At 39.2% G+C, this 21,877-nt stretch overlaps 2 protein-coding genes and 1 long non-coding RNA gene across 5 annotated transcripts; 1 reads left to right on the plus strand and 2 right to left on the minus strand.

Annotated features, from left to right (window-relative positions):
• Positions 1–3,227: 3,227 nt before the first annotated feature.
• On the plus strand, positions 3,228–20,567 carry LOC144003260 (troponin I, slow skeletal muscle-like). Of its 3 annotated transcripts, XM_077499325.1 has the most exons (10): positions 3,228–3,508; positions 12,695–12,841; positions 16,971–17,075; positions 17,208–17,370; positions 17,839–17,877; positions 19,174–19,215; positions 19,281–19,412; positions 19,485–19,574; positions 20,056–20,238; positions 20,309–20,567. In XM_077499325.1, exons 5-10 carry the CDS (start codon positions 17,839–17,841, stop codon positions 20,408–20,410), a joined length of 588 nt encoding a protein of 195 aa, XP_077355451.1. In that variant the 5' UTR covers positions 3,228–3,508; positions 12,695–12,841; positions 16,971–17,075; positions 17,208–17,370; the 3' UTR covers positions 20,411–20,567. The 3 variants fall into 3 exon arrangements, with proteins under 3 accessions (XP_077355451.1, XP_077355450.1, XP_077355452.1); XM_077499324.1 differs by lacking the exon at positions 12,695–12,841; XM_077499326.1 differs by lacking the exon at positions 12,695–12,841 and having other exon boundaries at positions 16,985–17,075.
• st8sia1 (ST8 alpha-N-acetyl-neuraminide alpha-2,8-sialyltransferase 1) lies at positions 4,178–15,722 on the minus strand. Its single transcript, XM_077499323.1, has 5 exons — positions 15,140–15,722; positions 13,338–13,482; positions 9,816–9,925; positions 9,250–9,342; positions 4,178–8,227 (listed from the first exon to the last, which is right to left on the minus strand). Exons 1-5 carry the CDS (start codon positions 15,319–15,321, stop codon positions 7,765–7,767), a joined length of 993 nt encoding a protein of 330 aa, XP_077355449.1. The 5' UTR covers positions 15,322–15,722; the 3' UTR covers positions 4,178–7,764.
• On the minus strand, positions 17,065–21,615 carry LOC144003261 (uncharacterized). Its single transcript, XR_013278924.1, has 4 exons — positions 21,466–21,615; positions 20,281–20,431; positions 17,814–20,199; positions 17,065–17,436 (listed from the first exon to the last, which is right to left on the minus strand). It is a non-coding gene; the product is annotated as an uncharacterized LOC144003261 (long non-coding RNA).
• Positions 21,616–21,877: the final 262 nt, after the last annotated feature.

Genomic DNA, 21,877 nt, shown 5'->3' on the forward strand with positions numbered 1-21,877 from the left:
TATTTCAGGTGAAATTTAATTTGTATATTAATTCTTAAAGTTGACAAGAAACAAGAAAAGTATGTATAAATTGAAAACTCTTGGTGAATTAACTTTTATTGACCTAAATTGATTTTTGTTTTTGTGCCTTATGTTATTTTCTTCTTTTTTTTTCATTGTTTAGTTTAATTTTTTGTTTTTGTTTTTTTTCATGTAGAATTATTGATTGGTTTTGTTCTCAATAGTGTGGATGTAAACAAGATGGAAACGTTGAATTGATGTTTGTTGCAATGCTGTGAATGTTAAAAGCAAAGTTTTAATTTAAAAAAAAGTCCTTATTCCGGTTAATATCAAAATAAATACTTAAACACACTTAAAATCAACCCCAAAGCCGTTTTCAACTATAATTATAGTTAGTTGTAGTTAGTTTTGTAAATGTAAAATATAGTTTCAATTAGTTTTCGTTTTTAAAAAATAGTTTTCATTTTTATTTTATTTCGTTAACGAAAATGTTCTTTGAATTTTAGTTTTAGTTATTTCGTTAGTTTTAGGTAACTCAAATAACCTTGGTACCAATCCAGTTCATTCCGAATTCCATGCGGATTCTCCCTGTCCTTTCTCTGCTTTGTGTGGCAGCTACTCCAATTCTGCCTAGCAACAAGTGCAGCAAAAGGGGGCGGATGCTTCGCAATATTGCATTGTTTTACTGTGTAGCTTAATATATAAAAAATAAAAATGGACACCCTTCCACCAGGATGCATGCCGGAGAAGAAGAATCATGGGGGACTTTATGTTTGTGAGTGAGACAACGTGCGTCAGCAGGAAGATTCTGATACCAAATGTGCAAAGCAGATGACGTATCCGCAGGGTTGACTTGGAATGGAATTGTACATTCTGTTCTTAAGTGGTCACTATGTGTGTGTGTGCGTTTGCAAAAAAACCCTATTGTACTGTGACACGAACTCTAGCGGGATGTGCCTAATGAGGTCTATAAATATCTTGAAGGAGACCTGGTGCTAAACTGCACGTGAACACATTAGAAGTTGTGTGCTGTCATGCTCATCCCACGAAAAAAATGACATAAACTTGAGCTTTTCATAATTTAGTTTTGTCCATATACAAAGTTTGTAGTTTGGAAAAACTTAATCTCTAGACTCTCATCCGCCACTGCCGAAATAACTCCGGAAGCTTCAAACCAAGATGGCGGACTCACTGTGTTTTTGGGCATGGCTTCTTGAGATTTGTTCTTTTTGTGGGTCAACTCACGAGACTTGTCTACCACATTTCAAGTTACTCAGTGAAACTTTTAATTGCTAAAATTTTTGTTTTTTTTCTAATCCCAGGGTCACTACCGGGGCAGTTTTCAAAGTCACGTGCAGGCTCTAGTCTGGGGGTGTTAATAATCTAATTCCTGGTCTGTGCAACGCATGACTGTGTTCTTGCGTCAGTTAGTGCTGTATCAGTGAGGTCAAATGTAGCTTCCAAATCTTAGAGAAGAAGCGTGCCGGTCACCTTTGGAGCCAGCTGACATATCATCGGACTTCCCATTACTAGACAGTGTCAAGACAGATTTTGCCAGTCTGGAAGGGTTATATTTAGACGGGGAGGACAGGAAGGCAAGTGGGGATCAAATTCCCCCCTCTCACTAACTGGGGGACTTATTGTTCCGGATGAAACTGTTGAATGTCCCTCCCCCCCGTTTCCTGTCACAGCTCATGTCCCCACTTGACTCCTTCATTCCAGCTGGTATAATAAATATGTTGATATTTTTAACAAAGGATGTCGGAAACTATGATGAAGGTTGGTGCCTTTTAAATGAACCTGCACGGGTCATCTCCCCTGCCTAAGCTCCTTTTTTTGGAACACACCCAAGCGGCATTCCGGCGCCCCCTCCAGCCCTCTATTTCTCCTCCTCCTGTTGGCTGGCTGGTAAATTATGAATTTGTTGGAAAGGGGAGGAGGGGGAAAAATGGCACAGTCACCCGGATACAAGCCTTCTCTGTCTCATTCAAGTTAAAAAAAAAAAAAAAAAAAAAAAGACTCTTCTGGGAGCATGTGACCTCTTTTTTTTTGGGGGGGGGGGGGTGCATTTTACCCTTAAAATGTTGAGAAATATAGTGATTCAATTTAGATTTGATAGGAAGACAATATAAGATAATGATAATTCAAATGCACTAAAAACATCCATGTGCTTATCTCCTTACTGATTCTTCTCCCCCCAATGTCAATGCTAGTAAGGTGCAGTGCGAACATATATCAGTAATTGGCCCAAGGGAGATAATCAGTAATGACTTTGGGGACATTTGAATGTCTCACGGGCCTCTTTATAAGATTGCTACTTATGTCAATGGAGAGCATTAGAGTTAGCATTGCTGCTAATCACAAATCTGCCTTAGAACAGTGGGGCCTTGGAGCAGAATTTTGAAGAATAGTGAGCAATTCTTAAAAAAAAAAAAAAAGCTTAGCTTTTCAGTCTGCTAGCTTAATGCTAATGCAAATAGGATCTTTGTTGGAGTGCTATAACTTTTCGAGTAGCAGATTCAACACAAATGATGCAGCCACACATACAGAAAAACAACAGTACTCAGTCATATATTCTTTATCCTCTATGAAGAACAATTAACATGTGTGCCGCACTGATGACCGTAGAAGAGTTGAGACGTTTAAAATGAACAGCATATCCGTCTTTCTGTTTTATGTTGTCCCAAGGTGACCGAGGCGGGCAAACAAAGCAAGAGCAATACAGTTGCCGTCCTGAAGTACAGGTTACTTCAGTTGGAGTCCATACGTTTGCATTTAAATTGGTTTGTTTTTGAAATATCATTTAGGTATTTTTTTTTTTTTATTAACTGATTCTTTATTTAAATGTTGGCCATTGTGATGGTATTTGGTGTGAAAATTTTGAGAACCAGTCCTCGAAATGCTCTGGAAAGCTTCCAAAGTATTTTATTTTTTATTTTTTTAATATAAGCTTCCAAAGTATGACGGTGAAGCCAACGCAGGTGTGACGTCACTCACTGGCGTTTGCTCAGTAAGTTTGCTTTTGTTCAAAATACTTTTGTATGACACACTCCATATCGTTGTTTGAAGAATATTATTGGCTATCCAATGCGTCAGTCGCCAGTCAGTTCCGCTGTGATTGGCCGAAGCTACATAAGGATATAAAATGGGAGTGACATATTTACGCAAAGACGCTTATTGGCTCCTATGACTGTTTTTGAAGGGAATATCCTTGCAGATTGGCTAAAGTGAGGTGTCAATCAAAGGCCGAGGATTAGGCCTTTAGGTAGATATATGTATGTGTACGTGGCTAATCGGCTCATGCTAACTGAAGCTACGACCACAAATGAATCAATAATATTGATGTTTGATGGAAATTGGTAACGTTTGCAGCTGAGGAGAACGTGGCTTTATGGATGTGAAGCTTGGCATGGACTAACTATTTTACTTTGACTGGACCCTTGTCGATGTAATGGGACCATGTTTGATGGAGTTGGACGTGCTCGTGTACATTTATGACGTTGCTATGGTAAGTCGCCATTTTGTTTTCGTATCTACGTTTGTTATTACTCAAGTACAGTACTCCGACTGAGTTAATAGGCCAATAATCATTTATGTTGACTGTGTTTTGTAACGTCAACCATAGTACAACCTCAGCACTAAACCAATCAGTGTCCTGTGTAAAGATGTAGCCTAACGTGTACTACTACAACCTTACTGCAAGCTTAATACTAACCCCAACCTTTAGTCATTGCAACAACTAATTGACATGCATGTAATCACTAAAAATACACTAAATGAATTAAAGATTTGTTAGTTCTGTAAGATTGATGTTCGTCTTCTAACCTGACGAGGCCCCGGGTTCAAGCCTTATTAACTCCATTTATGGTTAACTTCTTTTTATTTTTTTCCCCCCACTATTTACATGGCTGATAGAGTTGGCTAAACTATAATATGTAACACTTGATGGTATTTTGGTGCATTGGGAAAATGACCAATATTGTTGTTATTGTTCGACTTGTTGGTTTATACTGTAGCTGTCTAAAATATTTACTGTATATGGAAATGTAAATATTTTCTGTCCAATCCATGGGATTTGACAGCTACTGGTTTAAGAATTAGGACTCTTCTTCCCAATTGGACATGCCTGTATGCCAGAGAAGATGAGATGAGGCAAGACAAGAAGCAGCAGTCAGGATCAGCTACAAAATTAAGCTTTAATCTAAATCCCAAGTGGTAAATCACGTCACATTTTCCTTCAAATCCCCACAATAGGATGGAATGAGCACATATTTTTAAAAACACAGTTTCATGAACCAACACAGCAAGTCACATGTCATTCACGAGCACGCACCTTTACACCATCACATTTTGTTCAATTTAATAAATTAACAGGTTATATCATCAGGCTGATCAACGACGCCCAGAAACTGAATTATCCATTCACAACTAATAAAAAAAAGGCACTCAACCTTCATCTTGAACAAGAAACAAAGAATTGAATTGAGAATGAGTCTGGCACATTCTTTTACAAAATAAGTCAGCAGTTTACACAAGTTAGTGCACTCTTCTCTGAAAGTTGCTCTGCCACCTTTATTTGGCCCTTGTGCATGTGCACAAAATCACATCAGTGTTTATAAAAAAGAAACGAGGAAAAATAAAAGCGCATCAAATGAGTGTGTAATCTGTACACGAGGATGACGCCACTTAGCAGAAAAGGAACTTTGTGCTTGTGGCAAGAAAACCTTAATGTGCGTGGAAATGATGCGTCCTCCTGGATCCTGAGCAACAAGAGCAACAGTTTTTCCCTTTATTTTGTAATTGGCATAATGGCCCCCAAAAAGCCAATTAATATGGCATCCAGGCATAAATAAAAATGCAAGGAGAATCCATCCATTCATCCATTTTCTGTAGCGCTTGTCCTTATGAAGTTGGCAGGTGAGCTGTGGCCACAAACAATCACAAATAAGCACTCTCATTCACACCTATGGACAATTTGGAGTTTTCAATGGACATAACATGCACATTTTGGAATGTGGGAGGGAGAAACCCCACACAAGCACCACAGAAGAAATGATTCAAACCCAGAACCTCAAAACTGTGAGGCAGACATGCTCACCATTCATAATCCACTACGGAAAGCCATTTGGTCATTTATTTGATGTACTACTGGTGCGTTGAATAGTCCATATTTGAGTATGTCCACACTAGTAAAACAATTTGGCACACTACAAGACCAACTAAGGTGCACTAGTAGAACAACTACAAGTGACTAGTGAGGTAAAACTGGTCAAGTTTGAGCTACTCATACGAGTGGCATCATGAAATAATACTTTTGTGAACTTTTTCCATTTCTGGTGCTTCACTTGCAATGCACAAATGTAAATTAATGCACAGTTTGTTGTACTACTGTCCATTCTACTACAGTAGTGTGCAGAAATGTCATGCTGAAGTGGGGAAAAAAAAACTCACTTGTAAGATACTCATTCAATTAGTGCGCTCTAGTTGATCTACTAGTGCACAATATTGTCATATTAGTGGAAGGAAGAAGTGTGAAAAATGTCACTGGGAAGACTATTGTAAGATATAGTCATTCAACTAGTGCAAAAAATATACAGTAGCGGAAGCTAGTAAAGGGAAAAAAAAATCGCTAGTATGATACAGTCATTCTACTGTGCCCTAGTTTTACTAGTTCACAGAGTTGCCTACAGCAGTGGAAAGACATCACTATACTATACATACAATTTGTTCTATTAGTGCTAGGGATGTAACGATAGCGGCAATATCGTGATATCGCAATATGAAAACTGCCACAATATATCATCGTTGTCATGTCATGATATTAAAAGCAGCACATATCTTCAAAAAGTTGGGTTGATTTCCATTTGTGCAGTTCTAGCTCCCTCTGGTGGCTAGTGTTTTAGTGCAGTTTAATTTTAACAGAGCATGTTTGGGCCCTTCTAGGTTTAAAATCCACGCTAATGATATGATGAAGGGGAACGGAATATGCTTGTGAACCAAGTCAATATGTGGAGGAACTCAATGTGTGCTAGCATTAGCATCTAAGTGCCTCAATATTCTTATTAGAGATTGTTGGTCTTTATATGCAGTTGTAATGTACAAAAGCACAATATTGTGTACTTTAAAAAAAAATATATATATATTGTGATCTTTTTCTGTATCGGCAACCTCCCCGTAATAATCATGATAATTATCGTATCGTGACCTTCATATCGTGATATCATATCGTGACGTTTGGATATTGTTACATCCCTAATTAGTGCAGGGGTCAGCAACCTTTAGTGTCAAAAAGAGTCATTTTAGGTCAAATAAATAACAAACAAAAAAAATCAGTCTGGAGCCACAAAACATTTGAACATTATAACGAATGAAACAGTGTTAGTCTAATGTACTGAGGGCCCATGTGCTTATTAGAGCTGCGTCCAATACATAGAGATTGATTTTTTTCTATCTTTCGTCTTCCATTTTATGGTTACTTTTTGAATGTTTTCGTTTCTGCTTTTTTTAAAATGAAGTTTCTGACCTTTTTTTTTTTGTTTCAATTTTGTCTATATTACATGCTAATTTTCTGCATTCCTCCTTTCTGGACATTTTATGGTCAGTTTTTAGACATGTTTAGGTATTAAAAAAACAACAACTTTTTAATCTACCAAAGGAGTGGGATTAAAGAGCCACATGTCACTCCAGAGCCGCTGGTTGCAGACCCCTGTACTAGTGCACTGTAGTCATTCTAATAGTGCACAGAAATGCCATACAAAAAAAAAAAAAAAAAATTTTTTTTTAAAAAGGTACAAGATACAGTTGAGTGGTTCTGCTATTGCACAGAAATATCATACAGTAGTCGATGGAAGCAGAGGAAAAAAATGTCACTAATATTTGGAAGGATGGAGTGAAAAAACATCACTAGGAATACAGTAGTCATTCTACAAGTGCGTAGAAATGTTTCACAGTAGAGGAATAAAGTAGTTAAGGGGAAAAAACCCCCATCTCTGGTGCATCCAAGTCGTTCTACTAGTGCACATGAATGTTATACATTAGTGGAAAAATTCACTAGTAAATTCATTGTTCCAGCAATACAGTTATTGTCTAAATTATGACATGATGAATGAGTGTAGTTTTTTTTTAGGCTGACACCGATTATATTTGGCAGAAAAAATTCAGATAACCAATTAATATGATGCGTAATTAAAAAAATATATAACTTCTTTTTTGGTCATTTAATGCTTACAACATTAAAGATATAAATTACAGGCATAACACTGGAATAGTAGACAATACTGTAGTATTTAACTTAACAGCGACACAGTGGCCATTTTTCTTACGGGGGAATGTTTGTCTTAGGTTGTAATGTATTAAAAAAATAAAATAAAATAAAATACCTAATATCAGCTGATTAAATGGGTTAATGGGTCGGGCCCTATGTGTTGTCTTACTCATGAAAACAAAGTGTATACTAGTACATCACATGGGATAAACAATTCAACGCACTAGTAGAATATTGAATAAATACTCAAACGTCTTTCCAAAGGCCACCGTGCTGTCAGGCAAGGGAAAATCCTTCCACACATCCTCATCCCGACAGACATCCAGGGAGTTCACAATTCCCAAAGCTCCTCCTCCTCCTCGCCTCCCGCTAGGCAACCGGGAGTTCGTTAACGTCCGAGTGGGCTCCACGCGTCAGGAAGGTCTAGTAACAAGACCCAGGTCCTCGCTGGTCCCAAGCAGGCGGCGTGCACATTTGACGCTGAGAGCGCGGCCGGCCGCTTAACCGCAGCGTCCCAGATGAACGCGCAGGGTCCCGCTCTTGTGCAGCTCCCACAGCTGCACAAACTCCTCGGGCATGGTGTGGAACCAGCGGCAGGGCTGCATGTTGTCGTAGTAGTGGTGGCTGATGGGCTGCTGGGCCAGGTCCGAGGAGAAGGGCCAGAAGCCGTAGACGTTCACCTCGTCGCACAGGCCCAGCGCCAGGCTGACCATGAAGAGGCCCGTGGAGAGGCGGCGGGCGTGCACGCGGCGCGCTTTCCAGAAATGGCCCACGCTGCGCAGGAAGGCGGGGTTGGCGAACAGCATGGTGAGCTCGGACGAGGAGTCGCTCAGCGCGTAGGATGCGCGCAGCGACGGCTCGGTGCCGCGACGCATGGAGAAGGCCGGCATGTAAACGAAGCCCGAGCCGTACGCTTTCAGGCTGTCCACGAAGGCCTTGCGCGACCACATCAGGTTCTGGAATCTGACGGGACACTTCGTTAGGTACACCTGCACAATCGACTCGAGACTAGTTTACATTTCCAATGTCGGATGCTCCACATTTAAAGTCCACATAATATTTAGCCAATCAGAAGCCTTAAAACCACCATGGTAGGTAGAATGGTGTATTTGACTTTTTTTGGTTGCTATGTCCGTCCATCCATCCATTAGCAGAGTCGCTTATCCTCACAACGTTTATATAAATATAAATGAATTTCGTTTGATGCTACGAAATTCGGGTTTTTAAACAGTGGCGCAAGAAGCGGCGCTAGGATGTGTGACCCTTTTGCTGGAGTGGGTCACATATATATTATGGAGGGATATTCGATACCCCTTTTTCAGATTGTACCAGTACGAGTACTCAACTCTTGAGTAGTCACCAGTACTGATAAATGGCAATTTTCATTTTTATTTACTTTTTTAATGACTAATTTCTAGCTCCTGATTGTAAAAAGACCACAAGAGTATGGGCATACGAGTCATGAGTACGATACATGGTAGCAGTACTTGCCCATCCCTAATATTATGCAAAACAACCTTTTTTATACGTTGAAAATAAGCTGTCTGTCTGTGAAATATAAAAATTTAATATTAAAAATATTTAAAAATAAATAAATTACCCAACAATTACATAAAGTTAAAATAAATGAATAATTAATTAAAGGACAAACATAAATGAAAGAGAAGTACACTTTGCGTATTTAATCACTCCACATACTGTAACTTGCAAAAGACACATTGCAAAACACCACAGATGAGCTAACAAAACCCTTTAAGCACAATATATTTATGGTCAAAGGGATATATTCTTTATCCTCTGCAAAAAGACAAGTTTTACTGCAGTCTGCTTAACCCACATAGTTGTGAAACTCTTCTGTATGTTTGTGTTTAACTGCCCCCTGGTGGCCAAGTCATGCACACTAGAAGGTGCACAAATAATGATGCACAAAGTCTAATTCTTTTTGTTAATGTGAAGGAGGAAAATAGGATGTGATGTGCACTCACCTCTTCTCAATGATGCTGGGGTTGGCCGTCACCAGGTGCGTTTTGGTGCCCACGTCTTCCACGTATTCCTTGGAAAGCGGCGGGAGGTTACACCTGCAACACGCAAAATGAATGCGGAAGTCGATACAATAATTAATTTCCTTGTGTTGAGTGACATCATCTTCATCAATTGCATGCGTCTTAACGAGCGCCACGACTTGTTTGGGTGGGTCTCGCAAATAAGTGTCGGGACGTTAAGTCAAACTTGCGCGACTTGTTGGGCCAGGACTTTTCTTGGCTTCAAGTGAAGAATGGGAGGTTCACTTCTCATCAAAATTTACTTCCTTGTATGTTTCCGTCAGATATACTTTGGCAAGATTACAAATTCACGACTTACTTCAAATGGCTGTCAGCCATTCATTGCAAATCCACCGATTATACACAGCTGCAAATTGTAATGAGACGCCTTCATTGCTTTCCTGTGGATGTTGCAATGCTTTGTGTAACGATGCAAAGAAACCACAACGACGCTAGGTTCATTCAAACAGGCGCAGCAGCAAATCAAAAGGGACGGTGGCGGAGGTTACCTCATGACAAAGTCGGCCCGGTCGATGTCGCGGCCGCACTGGCTGTGCCGGAGGATGCCGCCGTTGCCCACCACTGCGCACTTCTTGAGGGGGAGCGGCAGAGGGTTGCCCTGGAGGAGGGGAGGACGTTTAATAGAGATTTTGATTCAGATTTGACACTTTTGTGGCCTTGGCAGAGGTCACCTTGTTATGATAATTTAGTATAAATTTGTACAAAACCATAATGTACAGTAATACCAACATAGTTAATTTTATAGTGGACAAAATTGTATTAATTATTATTTTTTTATGTTCTGCCTCATATGCTGTCACAATTTAGACAGATTTTGTACCAGAAAAAAAAAATTATTACAAAATGGAACAACATTGATTTAACCTGAGCAATAGTCTGCCTAATGTACTGTAACAATTTAAAAGTAGTGTTTAAAAAAACATTTTTTTTACCTTAAAAAAAAAATAAAAAATTATATATATATATATATATATATATATATATATATATATATATATATATATATATGTATATAAATTAGAATTCTCATGTTTCTTTTCTATTATTAGTGTTGAGTTTATTTGAACATAAAAAGAATAAAAACAATAACAGTGATAAACATACAACAAAATAAAATGAAAAATAACTACAAAACAAGCAAAATTCAACAAAGCGCGCCTAACATCGATTTTTCATGTTCAAAAGGGAATGGGAAGAAGTCGTAAGACTTATTAAATTATCCCCCCCCCCATATTTTCTCAGTTTACATATTTATTCTTCATCAATAGTAAAAAAATAAAATAAAATAACGCTGACGATAACAAAACAGCGATAATGAGCCACTACATAATAATAATAATAATAATGATGATAATAATAATAATAATAATAATCGAGAGCTCATATTATAAATCCACAGAAAAGATAGTAAAGTACAACCTAGATCCAAAAAGTCAACACTAAAACACAAGATACGAACCATTGTAAACATAAATATGTAATCAACATATATAGTGTTTTATTTGAGGTGTATTGGGCTTATTTCAGGGCACATTAAACATACTCTTCTGTATTTGTCCTGTATGGAATTTTGGAAGATTATTATTTTTTTTTTGTCTTTACACGCACACACACACACACACACATGGTCTCCCGGGTAGGGAAGCGAACCCACAAGCAACGGCACCACTCTGCCACTCGGCCCTCAGGAAGATTCAATGCTAAAATAAAGAAACCAGGAATGATGTAACAAAATTAAAGTCGTCATCTCACAGCTTCCAGTAGACAGTAAATCCCTCCGGAAACATGTCTGGCTTCTAATAACACTCACAAATGCACACTCCTTCCTCATCTGGCTGCACTCACCACGAAAAGAAGATGCTATTAAAATGGAGGTGATTTTCTGGTGCTGGAGAATTACCAATTTGAAATTGTTTTTGCTATTGACACGTCAATGGACCCTGGACCAACTTCACACTTCCACTTTGAAAGATTGTATAAAACTGGATCTAGAAAAGATAGTGTGGTCGTTCAGTTTACATCATCTCTGCTAAGATCGACGTAGCTGTTTGTTGACCCAGAGTTCTCTTTATAGACTCTCCTGTCAGGAATGAATTGGTTGACTTCTAACTAGTTGGTGTTATTATAGTCCCTTCACGAAAACGAACACGCTTGGAACCTCTAAAGTTAAGAAGCGATTTAAAACACAGGTTAATTTAATTTGCACTTGAACAATTGTATTTTTCTTGTCTTTTTGTGGCGGGGGAAGAAGTTAAAAGTTAATCGTAAAATATATGCAGAATTAGCAGTTAATGTTCCACTCCGATCCTGTAGGGGGCAGTAATGCCTTTTACAGCTACACTGATGTTTGAGTGAAGGTTACTTTTTTCTTTTTCTTTTTTTAAAGGGAAGTCAACCCCAATTTTATTTTATTTTTTGACAATAATATGTTCTATGCTGCCCCACTAGTCTAAATATGATATTCTGGTTAATATTGTGTTAGTGGAATATGGAGTTAATGAGCAAAATCCAGATGTTTTTAATCCAATGTTTTATCTCATTTTTACTACCTAACATTATTAGAGGGTGTTAAGCTGTGTGTGTAAATCTTAATTTGCAGTACTGTATTTATATTTTTATGGACTGCAGGGGTGGGGAAAAAAATCTAATTTATATTGATTCGTAGTGTGTTCAGCTGTGTATGCGTATGAGTACGTTTAGCAGCTAAATAAAAACAAACTTGGGCAGCCAGTGTGAGTCTTTTTTTGGTGTCTCCTGAAAAGTGACTATTTTGGAAGTTTTGCCCCACGCCAGCGAGATGCCTGACATCCTGTAGTCATGTGTCTTGTGCTTGGTGGAGGTAAACAGCAACTGTGCATTCCAGTTACAGGACTGTACATTCAATGTGTGAACCAACCAGTCTAGTGCTTTCCTTGGCTAATGCCCAAATAGAATAAGCGCACTTAGAATGAAAACTCATCTGTGCTGCCAGCATTAAATCGCAGCTCTTTGAGGGGTGGCGTGGTGGGACAGTGTGAGTGTGCATCTAACGTAGCAAAACAGGCCTGTAAATGAGGTGCCAAAAATAGACGCACCTCGGAAAGTCACGCGGTAAAGCGGAAAAACGAATCAGGAGTTATGCAAATGAGGCATTCACTGTTCCGGGAAATGTGACATCCTTCATACTCATAGTGCTATTCTATAGTGACTCGTGTTTTTTTATTTTATTTTATTATTATTATTTTTTTATGTGGAAAAAAAGCTACAATTCCTTGTAATTGAAAAAACAAATCAAGAGGGGGCAGTGTTTTATTTCCGCAAGAATTTCTGAAAAAGTAATCAATGAACTGATATCTTAAGTTTTTTTTTTTTTTTGCTTTTATTCTAGTGCATACAGAAGGCTATGATGCAGCCTCTAAACTGAAGAGAATGGTTGAAGCAATTGGAGTTATTACAAAAACAACAGCAGATGGCAGCAGAGTATAAGACATCAACAATGTTGCAACAAGCTGTTTTCCCACACAGTTTGAAACAGGTTTGTGAATAATGACGAAACTTAGCCATATTCGAACGCTAATTGCTGCAAATTGGAAAGAAAAGACTATCATCTTTCTTTTGGTAGGTTCCATGTTTTTATAGCAATAGAACACAGTATTCTGTCGGCCTTGCAAAATCAGTCAAACTCCAGTAAAACAGCCGGGAGCAAAGGGGGTTGCTTGAGTAAAAGTTCAAAACATCTCCAAAACAAGGGAGCTTGATTTGGTTGGCCCCCAAAAACACCACTCACAACAGTGGGTCCTTTTTTCCCTGTTGTGTAATGCATGCAAAGACATAGGCGGCTAAGCGCATCGATTGGCTTGTGTTTATGTTTCGCTAAATGAAAGTGAAGGATGTCTTTAAATGCACATCTCATGTTATCGACCTCAATCAGCCCCCTCCTTCTGCCACATCATCCATATAAACCCACAGCGGCGTCAAGTTGCGCTGAGCGCAGGAAAAACCAAAACATTTCCCATCTCTTCTTCGCTCACCTGCACAAACAGCGAGTGGGTCTCGTTGTTGACCGTGTGCGCGTGGTAGAACTCGCCGTCGTACCACAGCACCTTGCCCACCGGCGAGTTCTCCTTAGTCAACGCGAACTGATGCTGCGGGTCGCAGCAGTCGCTCAGCAGCTTCCTGGGAGGGAAAAACCAAAACGGGCTTCACTTAAATATAACAATATAAACAACACGTGACATTTTGGTGGAAATCCAATATTAGTACCATTTTGATATGTTTTTCGTCTAATCAATAGTCTATCATATTGTCACTGCTATGTGAAAAACACTAATGTCCTTTTTTTATTTTTTTATTTTTTTATTTTTTTTTTTACTTTTTTTTTTTACATTTTTGGTTTGTCTGCACACAGTTTCATCACAATTTATTGAAAAAAAAAAGTTTATGTGTTTGGGATGTCTGCATTCAGTTGTGTACTGTGTAGTTTTTTTGTTTTTTTTTTAATGTTTGATGGGTATTTATTTGACTGTAGCGTGCACAGACCTTTGCCATTTGAACAGGGGTGTGTAGACTTTTGCACTTTCATCTCCTTTGTAATTGGGTCAACAGAAATGAATACTGAAGTTAAATATATCTACTACTGCTGCTTTTATTAATTGTGTGAATCATTTTGCCGACGGGTGTCCATTTTTTTTTTTTTTTTTTTTTTTTTTTAATGCAAATTGTTTAGCCTTGGTGAAAGTCGACAATCTAGTTAAGCCTGTTTGCAAAAGAATTTGTACAAAATTCAACTTTTTTTGTTTTTGTTTTTGTTTTTTGCAAATTAAGCCATCTTTATTTATATAGTGCTTTCAAACAGCCTTAGCTGTCACAAAGCGCTTTACAAAAACAGAAACACAAAATAACATAACACATTCACAGCAATACAAACACAACAAAGTACAAACCAACATTTTTTCATTCCTATAGACGCTTTGATGTTTGAAGCAGTTATAGATGACAGAGAGAATCAGTTTCCTTTCATCAGTTGATCAGAGACTTGATTACATGCATGACGTCACGGACATTTGCTACAAGCTCAGTTTGCTAATCATCCAACCTTAAGTTAAGTGTCTATGATGATGATGACACTTCTGTAGGACTTTTACAAAAAAAAAAAAAAAAAAAAAAAACACCTTCTGCACTGTAATTGGATGAGACTGGATGTAATTTTGAACTAACTGAACGGTGAACGGTGGCTTGTGGACCGAATGGATTTTGGGGGCAATTGAAGTTGTTGTTTTTTTTTTTTTTTTAAATGCAAATTAAAATAGTCTCAACTTAAGTCTCGTAGAATTTAGAAGATTTTGCATTTAAAAAAACAAGTACTGCACAGTAATTAGTAAACTGGAAGCATTTTGTGGGGTAACTGATTTTTTAAAAATACAAATTCAGCTTATCAGCCCTAGCGTTATGCCTTTAATGATGCAAAGTCTGCTGGATTTTAGACAAAAAAACAAACAAACAAAAACATTAACGTGCTATTTAGTCAAAATTGTGTAAGTGTTTTGGGGTGTTAACTGGACAAATAACTTAAGCTGGCATTTTTGTGTGCACTTTGACATTAATGAGCATAATTTCCTTTGATTTTCTTGACCATACTCGAAACACTTGCCATGCTAGGAATCTTCTATTTGCACAGGATTGAGTGTGTCACACGCTCATCGTTGTGAACAGACAGTACTCGTCTTTGTTTTCTGATCATTATCTAGCGACAAGTGATGAGATTTATTGACACAATGGGAGTTAATGGACCACATTGTTTAAAACATGGATCGTGCATGCATGTGGCGCGTACCTGTAAAGGTCGATGCCAGTCTGGTTCCTCTTCCACGCGTGGCCCTGCTGCCTCAGCACCTCTTCCACGATGTCCTTGTCCCGGGGCATCCGGTACACGGGGAACACGTAGAACCAGCACAGCACCAACACGCACACGGCGGCCCACGCCGACAGCTTGGCCCGGTAGCACCTCATCAACATCCTCCCGACCTCCCCGCTTCGTCCTTCTCCCACGCCGACTGTCAGACTAGAAGAGCGGAGCGCTGGAGCGGAGCCTCCACCACATGCCGCATTCAACGCGGGGCGGAGTGTGATCGTCAGGAGCGACCGGGTCGGACCGGGTCGGGCGCTACGCCGCGTGCCTTGCCGGACCGGTTTTGATTGATGGTCGTACCGCGCAAATGGTGGAGCGCGTCGTTCTCGAACCAAAGTCGGGCTCCGCCTTCACCATCGTCGCATTCGAGCCCTTCCGCCGTCGCCAGGTGTCTTGCCGGATCCTCGCCCGCAAAAGAGGCAATCTTTCCCGGCGTGGCGTACTCGCTCGTCTCGCGGCCTCTTCTGGGGCCTCCGCGGGGCGACTGGGCCGAACCTCCCCCCGAATGTGCACCCCCTCTTTTTTTTTTTTTTTTTTTTTGTGTGTCCTCCAGTTAACACCCCCTACTCGCGAACAAAGCGGTTCTCCTTCCAAAGGAAGGAGTATCAAACTCACCAGACACAGTGAGGGGAAGAACGGAAATGCCACCTTCAGATTAAAAACCAAACAATCATATATTTCGCTGTAATTAGCTATAGCTAATTAGTTAACACCAACTAATTAGCTCGTTCTGACAAGCGTTGCCAGAGTTACATAACACTAGTAGTAGAATTTATTTATTTATTTATTTTTAAAGTAGCTTTGACGTTTTAATTGAGATTTCTGTCATCAGCAGAATTTTATGCTTGGCTTAAGCCTCTTTATTACATATTTGGTAACTGGTAAACGGACAACAGTGTGCTTTCTACATCATATGGTGCTCAAAGCATTTAGACAAGAAGTATTTCATTTAGTCAAATTTCAATTTCTCTCTCTTTTTTTTTATATGTATGTGGGAAGGTGCATCCAGTTTTTGGTCACTGAAAACAAATGTCATCATTATTTTATTTTATTTTTAGCTTGTGCAGTCTGTTCTTGAGCCTGTTGTCATCTTGTCATAAGAATTTACAATTTTTGGACCGCCACAAATTCACAGTTTGGCATTCACCTATTTGTGGATTCCCACGCTTGTCTGTGTATTTGTGTGTTTTTACACAATCGCCATGCTTGTTTGTACCACCATGAAGAAAACAGTAAACTAGTGTAGTTGTGCCTACTACTACTAACCAGTAGTCATCATACTAGTATTCCAAAGTGGTTATACTAGTGTGAAGAAATGTGAAAGCTACGTTACCAGGAAGATGACGGTAATATGGAGAACTGGAAAGTAATGTTTTATTGTGAATTATCTGCTTTAACTTCCGGTTTTGTTATCGCGAGTTTGACAGACTCAGTGGCAGATTTTAAATTAGATGCTCTGTCGCCATCTGCTGGCCAGTTTGAGCACTAACACCTCAGCATACATTTGGAGCTTTCTGGGCTAACATTTTCAATTCCATTTAATGACTTTTTTTTTTTTTTTTTTTTTTGCCACATTTTCAGTCCATTTAAAAACTAAACATAATCAGAATCTATTTGATGGTGTGTCATATTGTTGTGATTTTTTATGGTTTTAAAGCTAAATTGTGGCCAATTTTAGCCATTAAAACGAGTGTGGTATAACAATGGCAAACAAGTTGTGACATCATCTGCTCTTTTTGTGTGTGCGTGTGCGGAGTTGGGTTGCATCAGGAATAGCGCGTCCACCTGCTGAGGATCACTGAAGAGCAATGACAGAACACTCGGGATGGACGGAAGGACAGACAGACAGATCATCCTTTGCGTATTTATTGATCTCCCATTCTTTGTTTTACCCTCATTTGCATCGAGATGAGCCAAAAATGTGTCAGCAATGTGTACTGTGCTCATCCCGACTTCTTCTCTGTCTTTGTTCCCCCTGTGGCGACGATGTCAGCTAGGGCAGGTCATATGTCAGGTCTGGGCCCGTGCCAGCGCATTCTTGGTGGACCAGACGTTTTATCTCGCCGTCCGCTGGCTGATATAAAGGCAGCCGTTGTCCGAGGGGGCCCATTGTTGTGGCCCGTTCGACTCCGAGAGCACTCCACAGGCAATCCAAGGTAAGGTCATGACTCCATTTTTTTTTTAGAATGATGTGTATTTCAGTGATGTCCAAACGTTTGAAACTAAGGCCACACATAAAAATGGAAGGAAGGAGGTCTATGTCAGTTTTTGTTTATGAAACATGCTAAAACCAAATCAATATGCTTTAGGTCAACATATTCTAGTGTGGGTAAACATATTTAATATTTAGAATCCCAATCTAGTCCCTTATTTATGTTTACTAAGTCCAGAGTTGGGGATTCCAGGTCCAGAAAATAAAAATACTGCCACAGATTAGCTTTAGTCGCAGATTCTTCTACTCAACTGGTAGGTAAACGAGCTCATCTGTTGAGTAGACGCACCTGTGGCTAAAGCTAAACTTTTTCAGTGTTTTTACTTTTTGGACCTGGAATCTAAGTCTGTTCAAGTCAAATCATGGTTGCCTCATCCTTATTCGTACCTTGCCCTTCCATTGTTTGTTGCAGATGCAGAGCAGAACAGCGATCAACGCCAAGTGGGATAAGGTGAGTGAGTATCCACGCACGGCTAATCCGCCATGTCGGCACACGGAGTCCTTGTTGCAAGCCGAAGCCAAATAACCGGCTCCAGCTTATCTACCCCTCCCTAACTACCCCCTCACTGCTGTTATCAGCATCCACGTAAGCGTTCATCCTATTAATACAACTTTTATCTTCTCGCATGTTTGTCGACATGCGTGTCTGGTTTGGCAAATATGACGCGCACTGCTGTTAGATTGCTGGTTAGCAAAAAGGGCAAGTAAAAGTGTCAGCAAGTAGCTTGGGGTTGTGTTGAGAAAATATTATCGTCCAATTTTGAAAAACGTGTTTTTTTTTTTTTAATCTTAAACATACAAAGAATTGAAAGCTTTATTTAAAATTTCTAACAAAAATTGCCAGGAGCTTCCAGAGTCATCAGCATGTGTTACACAAAGTTAAAAACTAAGCAAGTAAATAACTCCCTAAAGTTTTCTACTGGAGATAGTTTTCCAAAATTGCAACATCATTTCTTAATTTTGTTATTATTATTTACAAAAATATAATGAGTAGGGGAGTTCCCCCATGTGTCAGCAAAACTGCCTGTGAACAAATCCTGACGAAAACCCTAAATTTCGCTACGTTCGCAAGCATTCACCACTCGATGAGATACCAGGGTTATCGGCGTTCAGATTGGTAAAAAGGCCAATGCCGATATTTGTCAAAATGCCAAATATCGGCACCGATAATCGGCCTGGCCGATAATCGGTCTATCCCTATTATTTACTTTATTTTAGACATTAATTCGAATTTGGTTAAAGATTAAAAATATAAATTTAAGGAAAAGTCAAAAGTTTACCTCATTTTATTTATTTATTTATTTATTTATTCATTTATTTTGAAATTGTATATTTTTCCCAGTCAAAAGAGAAAAATGTTGAAATATCTAAAATATGTTAATATTATTTATTCACTTAATGTTAATAATCGTTAATTTTGTTAATTAGTATTTCAAAAATCATTTAAATTAATAAAATACAAATATATAATATTTTGGTATATGTTATTAATAATATATTTTAAAGTTATTTAATTAAAATAAAATAAAAATAATTGCTTACTGAAAACATTTTATGTATTTTTTTTATTTATCTTGTTTTTAGATACAGTATTTTTAATTTTATGAATGCATTATTCTGATATTTCCTATATATTGAATCACAATTTCTTGATCGCATCTTTGAGCATATCGACATTTCTGGAGTTAAAAATGGTTGGTGGGGGGCGAAAAATAACCTCTGACAAGATACGTTTTCTTTTCTGCAGCCGAAGTCAAAGATCACGGCTTCCCGCAAGCTCTCCTTAAAGGTGAGTCGTTCGCCATAGAATATCGTCGAGACCATTCGATTGACACGCCACTTCCATCCAATCAGATGCTCCTCCTGACGAGAGCCTGCGAAGATCTGGAGAACGAGAGGCAGGAGCGGGAGGAGGAGAAAGTGCGCTACCTGGAGGAGAAGCTGCCTCCTCTGCAGCTGTCCGGGTTGTCGCTGGACGAGCTGCAGGTATGACAGATGGCAAAAAAAACAAAACAAAAAGAACCAAGGAAACGTCCTGAAATATTCCCGCCTCCTCAGAACCTGTGCAAGCAGCTGCACGCCAAGATCGACGTGGTGGATGAGGAGAGATACGACTGTGAATATAAAGTCACCAAGCACAACATCGACGTGAGTTTCTCAGTATCTGAACTGTTTTACTGCCACACTTTATCAAAAAACATTAATATGACAAATGCTTTGATCATTCACATCATCCTCAAACGTTCTATTTCATCAGATTTCGTCATGTTTCATTGTAATTTCATACACCAGCAGCCCATTGAAAAGAGATACAGTGCTGCCATCTGCTGGCCATATAGTGTTTTTGATTCCACAACCTATTGACCAGGCACCGCTGCAGTTAGATGTTGCACTGCGCATTGATTTAAAAAAATGAATAAAAAAATAGTTGACGTCATTTATGTTTATTTACATTTATTTATTTATTTATTTAGATTTATGGCGGCATACATCGTGATTTTACTAATTGTTATCAAACCTTTTTGGCGGTCAAAGAGTTAAATGTGATGGCTCATACCCTAATCACTATATTGGAAATTTGATCTAGCGAGATTGCACCACTGTAAGTAGTAAATTACCTTTCGAATAGATCCGTGAGCTGAAACTGAAGGTGCAGGACCTGGGGGGCAAGTTCAAAAAGCCCGCCCTGAGGAAGGTGAGGGTGTCCGCCGACGAGATGATGAGAGCCCTCCTGGGCTCCAAGCACAAAGGCTCCATGGACCTCCGCGCCAACCTCAAGTCGGTCAAGAAGGAGGACGTCAAACAGGACAAGGTACGACCGAAAAGCAACCTTAACGATCACGTGCAACCTCACATTGGGGATCTCCGTCTGGCCCGCCCAGGTGCTCACCAGCGAGGTGGGCGACTGGCGTAAGAACGTGGAGGCCATGTCGGGCATGGAGGGCCGCAAGAAGATGTTCGACACCGGCGGCGCCGCGCAGTAGGGTGGTTCCAAAGACGGGGTTCTGACACGCAAAATGAAGGAATTAACCTTCGTGTTTGACGGACACTTTTCAAATCATTTCAACTTGACACAGGATCCCTTTTGTATTGTTATGCAGTTAAAGGGGAAATAAATCCGTTGTTTTTCCTCTTTTGAAATGGAGTTGATCATTTTTTTATGTGCTGCCTTCTAAGAGGATGACACACATTTACATTTAAAACCAATTTTTTTGGCTTTCACACACCTGCATGCTGTATTTTGTGATTACAACTTTACATTACCATGACAATGAGGGAAAGAATGAAGAGGTGGCAACATGGATAGTATTATTAAAACTCATTTGTTCCCAAAAATTTCTGAATATGTTTAAAAAAAAAATGTTTTAAGTGTACCAAAGACGTACTTATACGTTTTTTTAATGCTAGAGCATACAGAAGGCTTTGATGCAGCTTCTCAACTGCAAAGAACGGTCCCAAAAATGGTAGTTATTACACAAACGGCCACCAGGTGGCAGCAGAGCGAGGGAGATCAACCAGGGCTATGGTGAAAAAAAGCTTAATTACTCACAATTCTAAATAGATTTGTGAAAGTTCGTTAAACTTAGCTATATTCTAATGCTAATTGCTGCAAAACAGAAACAGAATTATACTTTTTTTTTCTTGATGAAAGAAGAGACTTGAATGTTTCTTTTGATAGCTTCCATGTTTTGATAGCAATAGAACAATATTTTGTGGGCTTTGCAAAATCAGTCAAAATCCAGTAAAACAGCCGGGAGCGAACGACATCGCTTCTGTGAAAATGGCTGGGAGCGAATGAGCTGTTCATTATTATTATTATTTATTATTATTGCTTTTCTTTGTATTTTTTTTCCATAAATCCTAATTAGGGATGTGAATCAATAATAATTTAGCAATTATGATCCATTGTTAACTACTTATCGGTCCGATTGCAAAATAAGACATTTGCAAATATCAGTTTTTACTTCGGAAAACAATGACCTAACTGGTAACATAGTACAACATCAATTAAACCGTGTGGTGTGCTGCTGTAACTTACAAAGAGGTGATCGTTCATATTCCACACTATAAGGTCAGACTGCATTTTTCCATACATACTGTGAGGCACCAGACAAATGGCGGGCACCTGGGCTGCCTATTTTTACCCGCTTCCCCTCTATATCACGTTGTTTTTGGAAGGCACCATACAATGCGTACGTTGGCTCATACGACCTTTTGTCATCCCAAGCCCGGCAGCCGTTGGATATCCGCTTACACGCGTGTATGAAGCATCCCCGCATCCAACTCATAAAAGGACTGCTGCGGACGCTCGCATCCAAGCTCCTGTCTGCCGTGGCGTGACCCCTTGCTAAGCTGCTAATGACAGTCTCGTCTATAAATAAACACAACCTTCACATAGAACAAATGCTCCAGATGTGCAAAACACAAATCATCCAAAGCCAAACGCCACT

This window comes from Festucalex cinctus, chromosome 16, assembly GCF_051991245.1.
Source record: "Festucalex cinctus isolate MCC-2025b chromosome 16, RoL_Fcin_1.0, whole genome shotgun sequence".
Classification (NCBI taxonomy): domain Eukaryota; kingdom Metazoa; phylum Chordata; class Actinopteri; order Syngnathiformes; family Syngnathidae; genus Festucalex; species Festucalex cinctus.

What these genes read in the sequence shown, in the direction of transcription:
- st8sia1 (XM_077499323.1), bottom strand. Translation starts at nt 15,321, where the DNA reads ATGTTGATGAGGTGCTACCGGGCCAAGCTGTCGGCGTGGGCCGCCGTG. An exon ending in ACTGGCATCGACCTTTACAG is followed by an intron (nt 13,483 to 15,139) that starts GTACGCGCCACA and finishes TTTCCCTCCCAG; the next exon opens with GAAGCTGCTGAGCGACTGCT. An exon ending in CCCAGCATCATTGAGAAGAG is followed by an intron (nt 8,228 to 9,249) that starts GTGAGTGCACAT and finishes GTGTCCCGTCAG; the next exon opens with ATTCCAGAACCTGATGTGGT.
- LOC144003260 (XM_077499325.1), top strand. Translation starts at nt 17,839, where the DNA reads ATGCAGAGCAGAACAGCGATCAACGCCAAGTGGGATAAG. An exon ending in CCCGCAAGCTCTCCTTAAAG is followed by an intron (nt 19,216 to 19,280) that starts GTGAGTCGTTCG and finishes CCATCCAATCAG; the next exon opens with ATGCTCCTCCTGACGAGAGC. An exon ending in TCACCAAGCACAACATCGAC is followed by an intron (nt 19,575 to 20,055) that starts GTGAGTTTCTCA and finishes CCTTTCGAATAG; the next exon opens with ATCCGTGAGCTGAAACTGAA.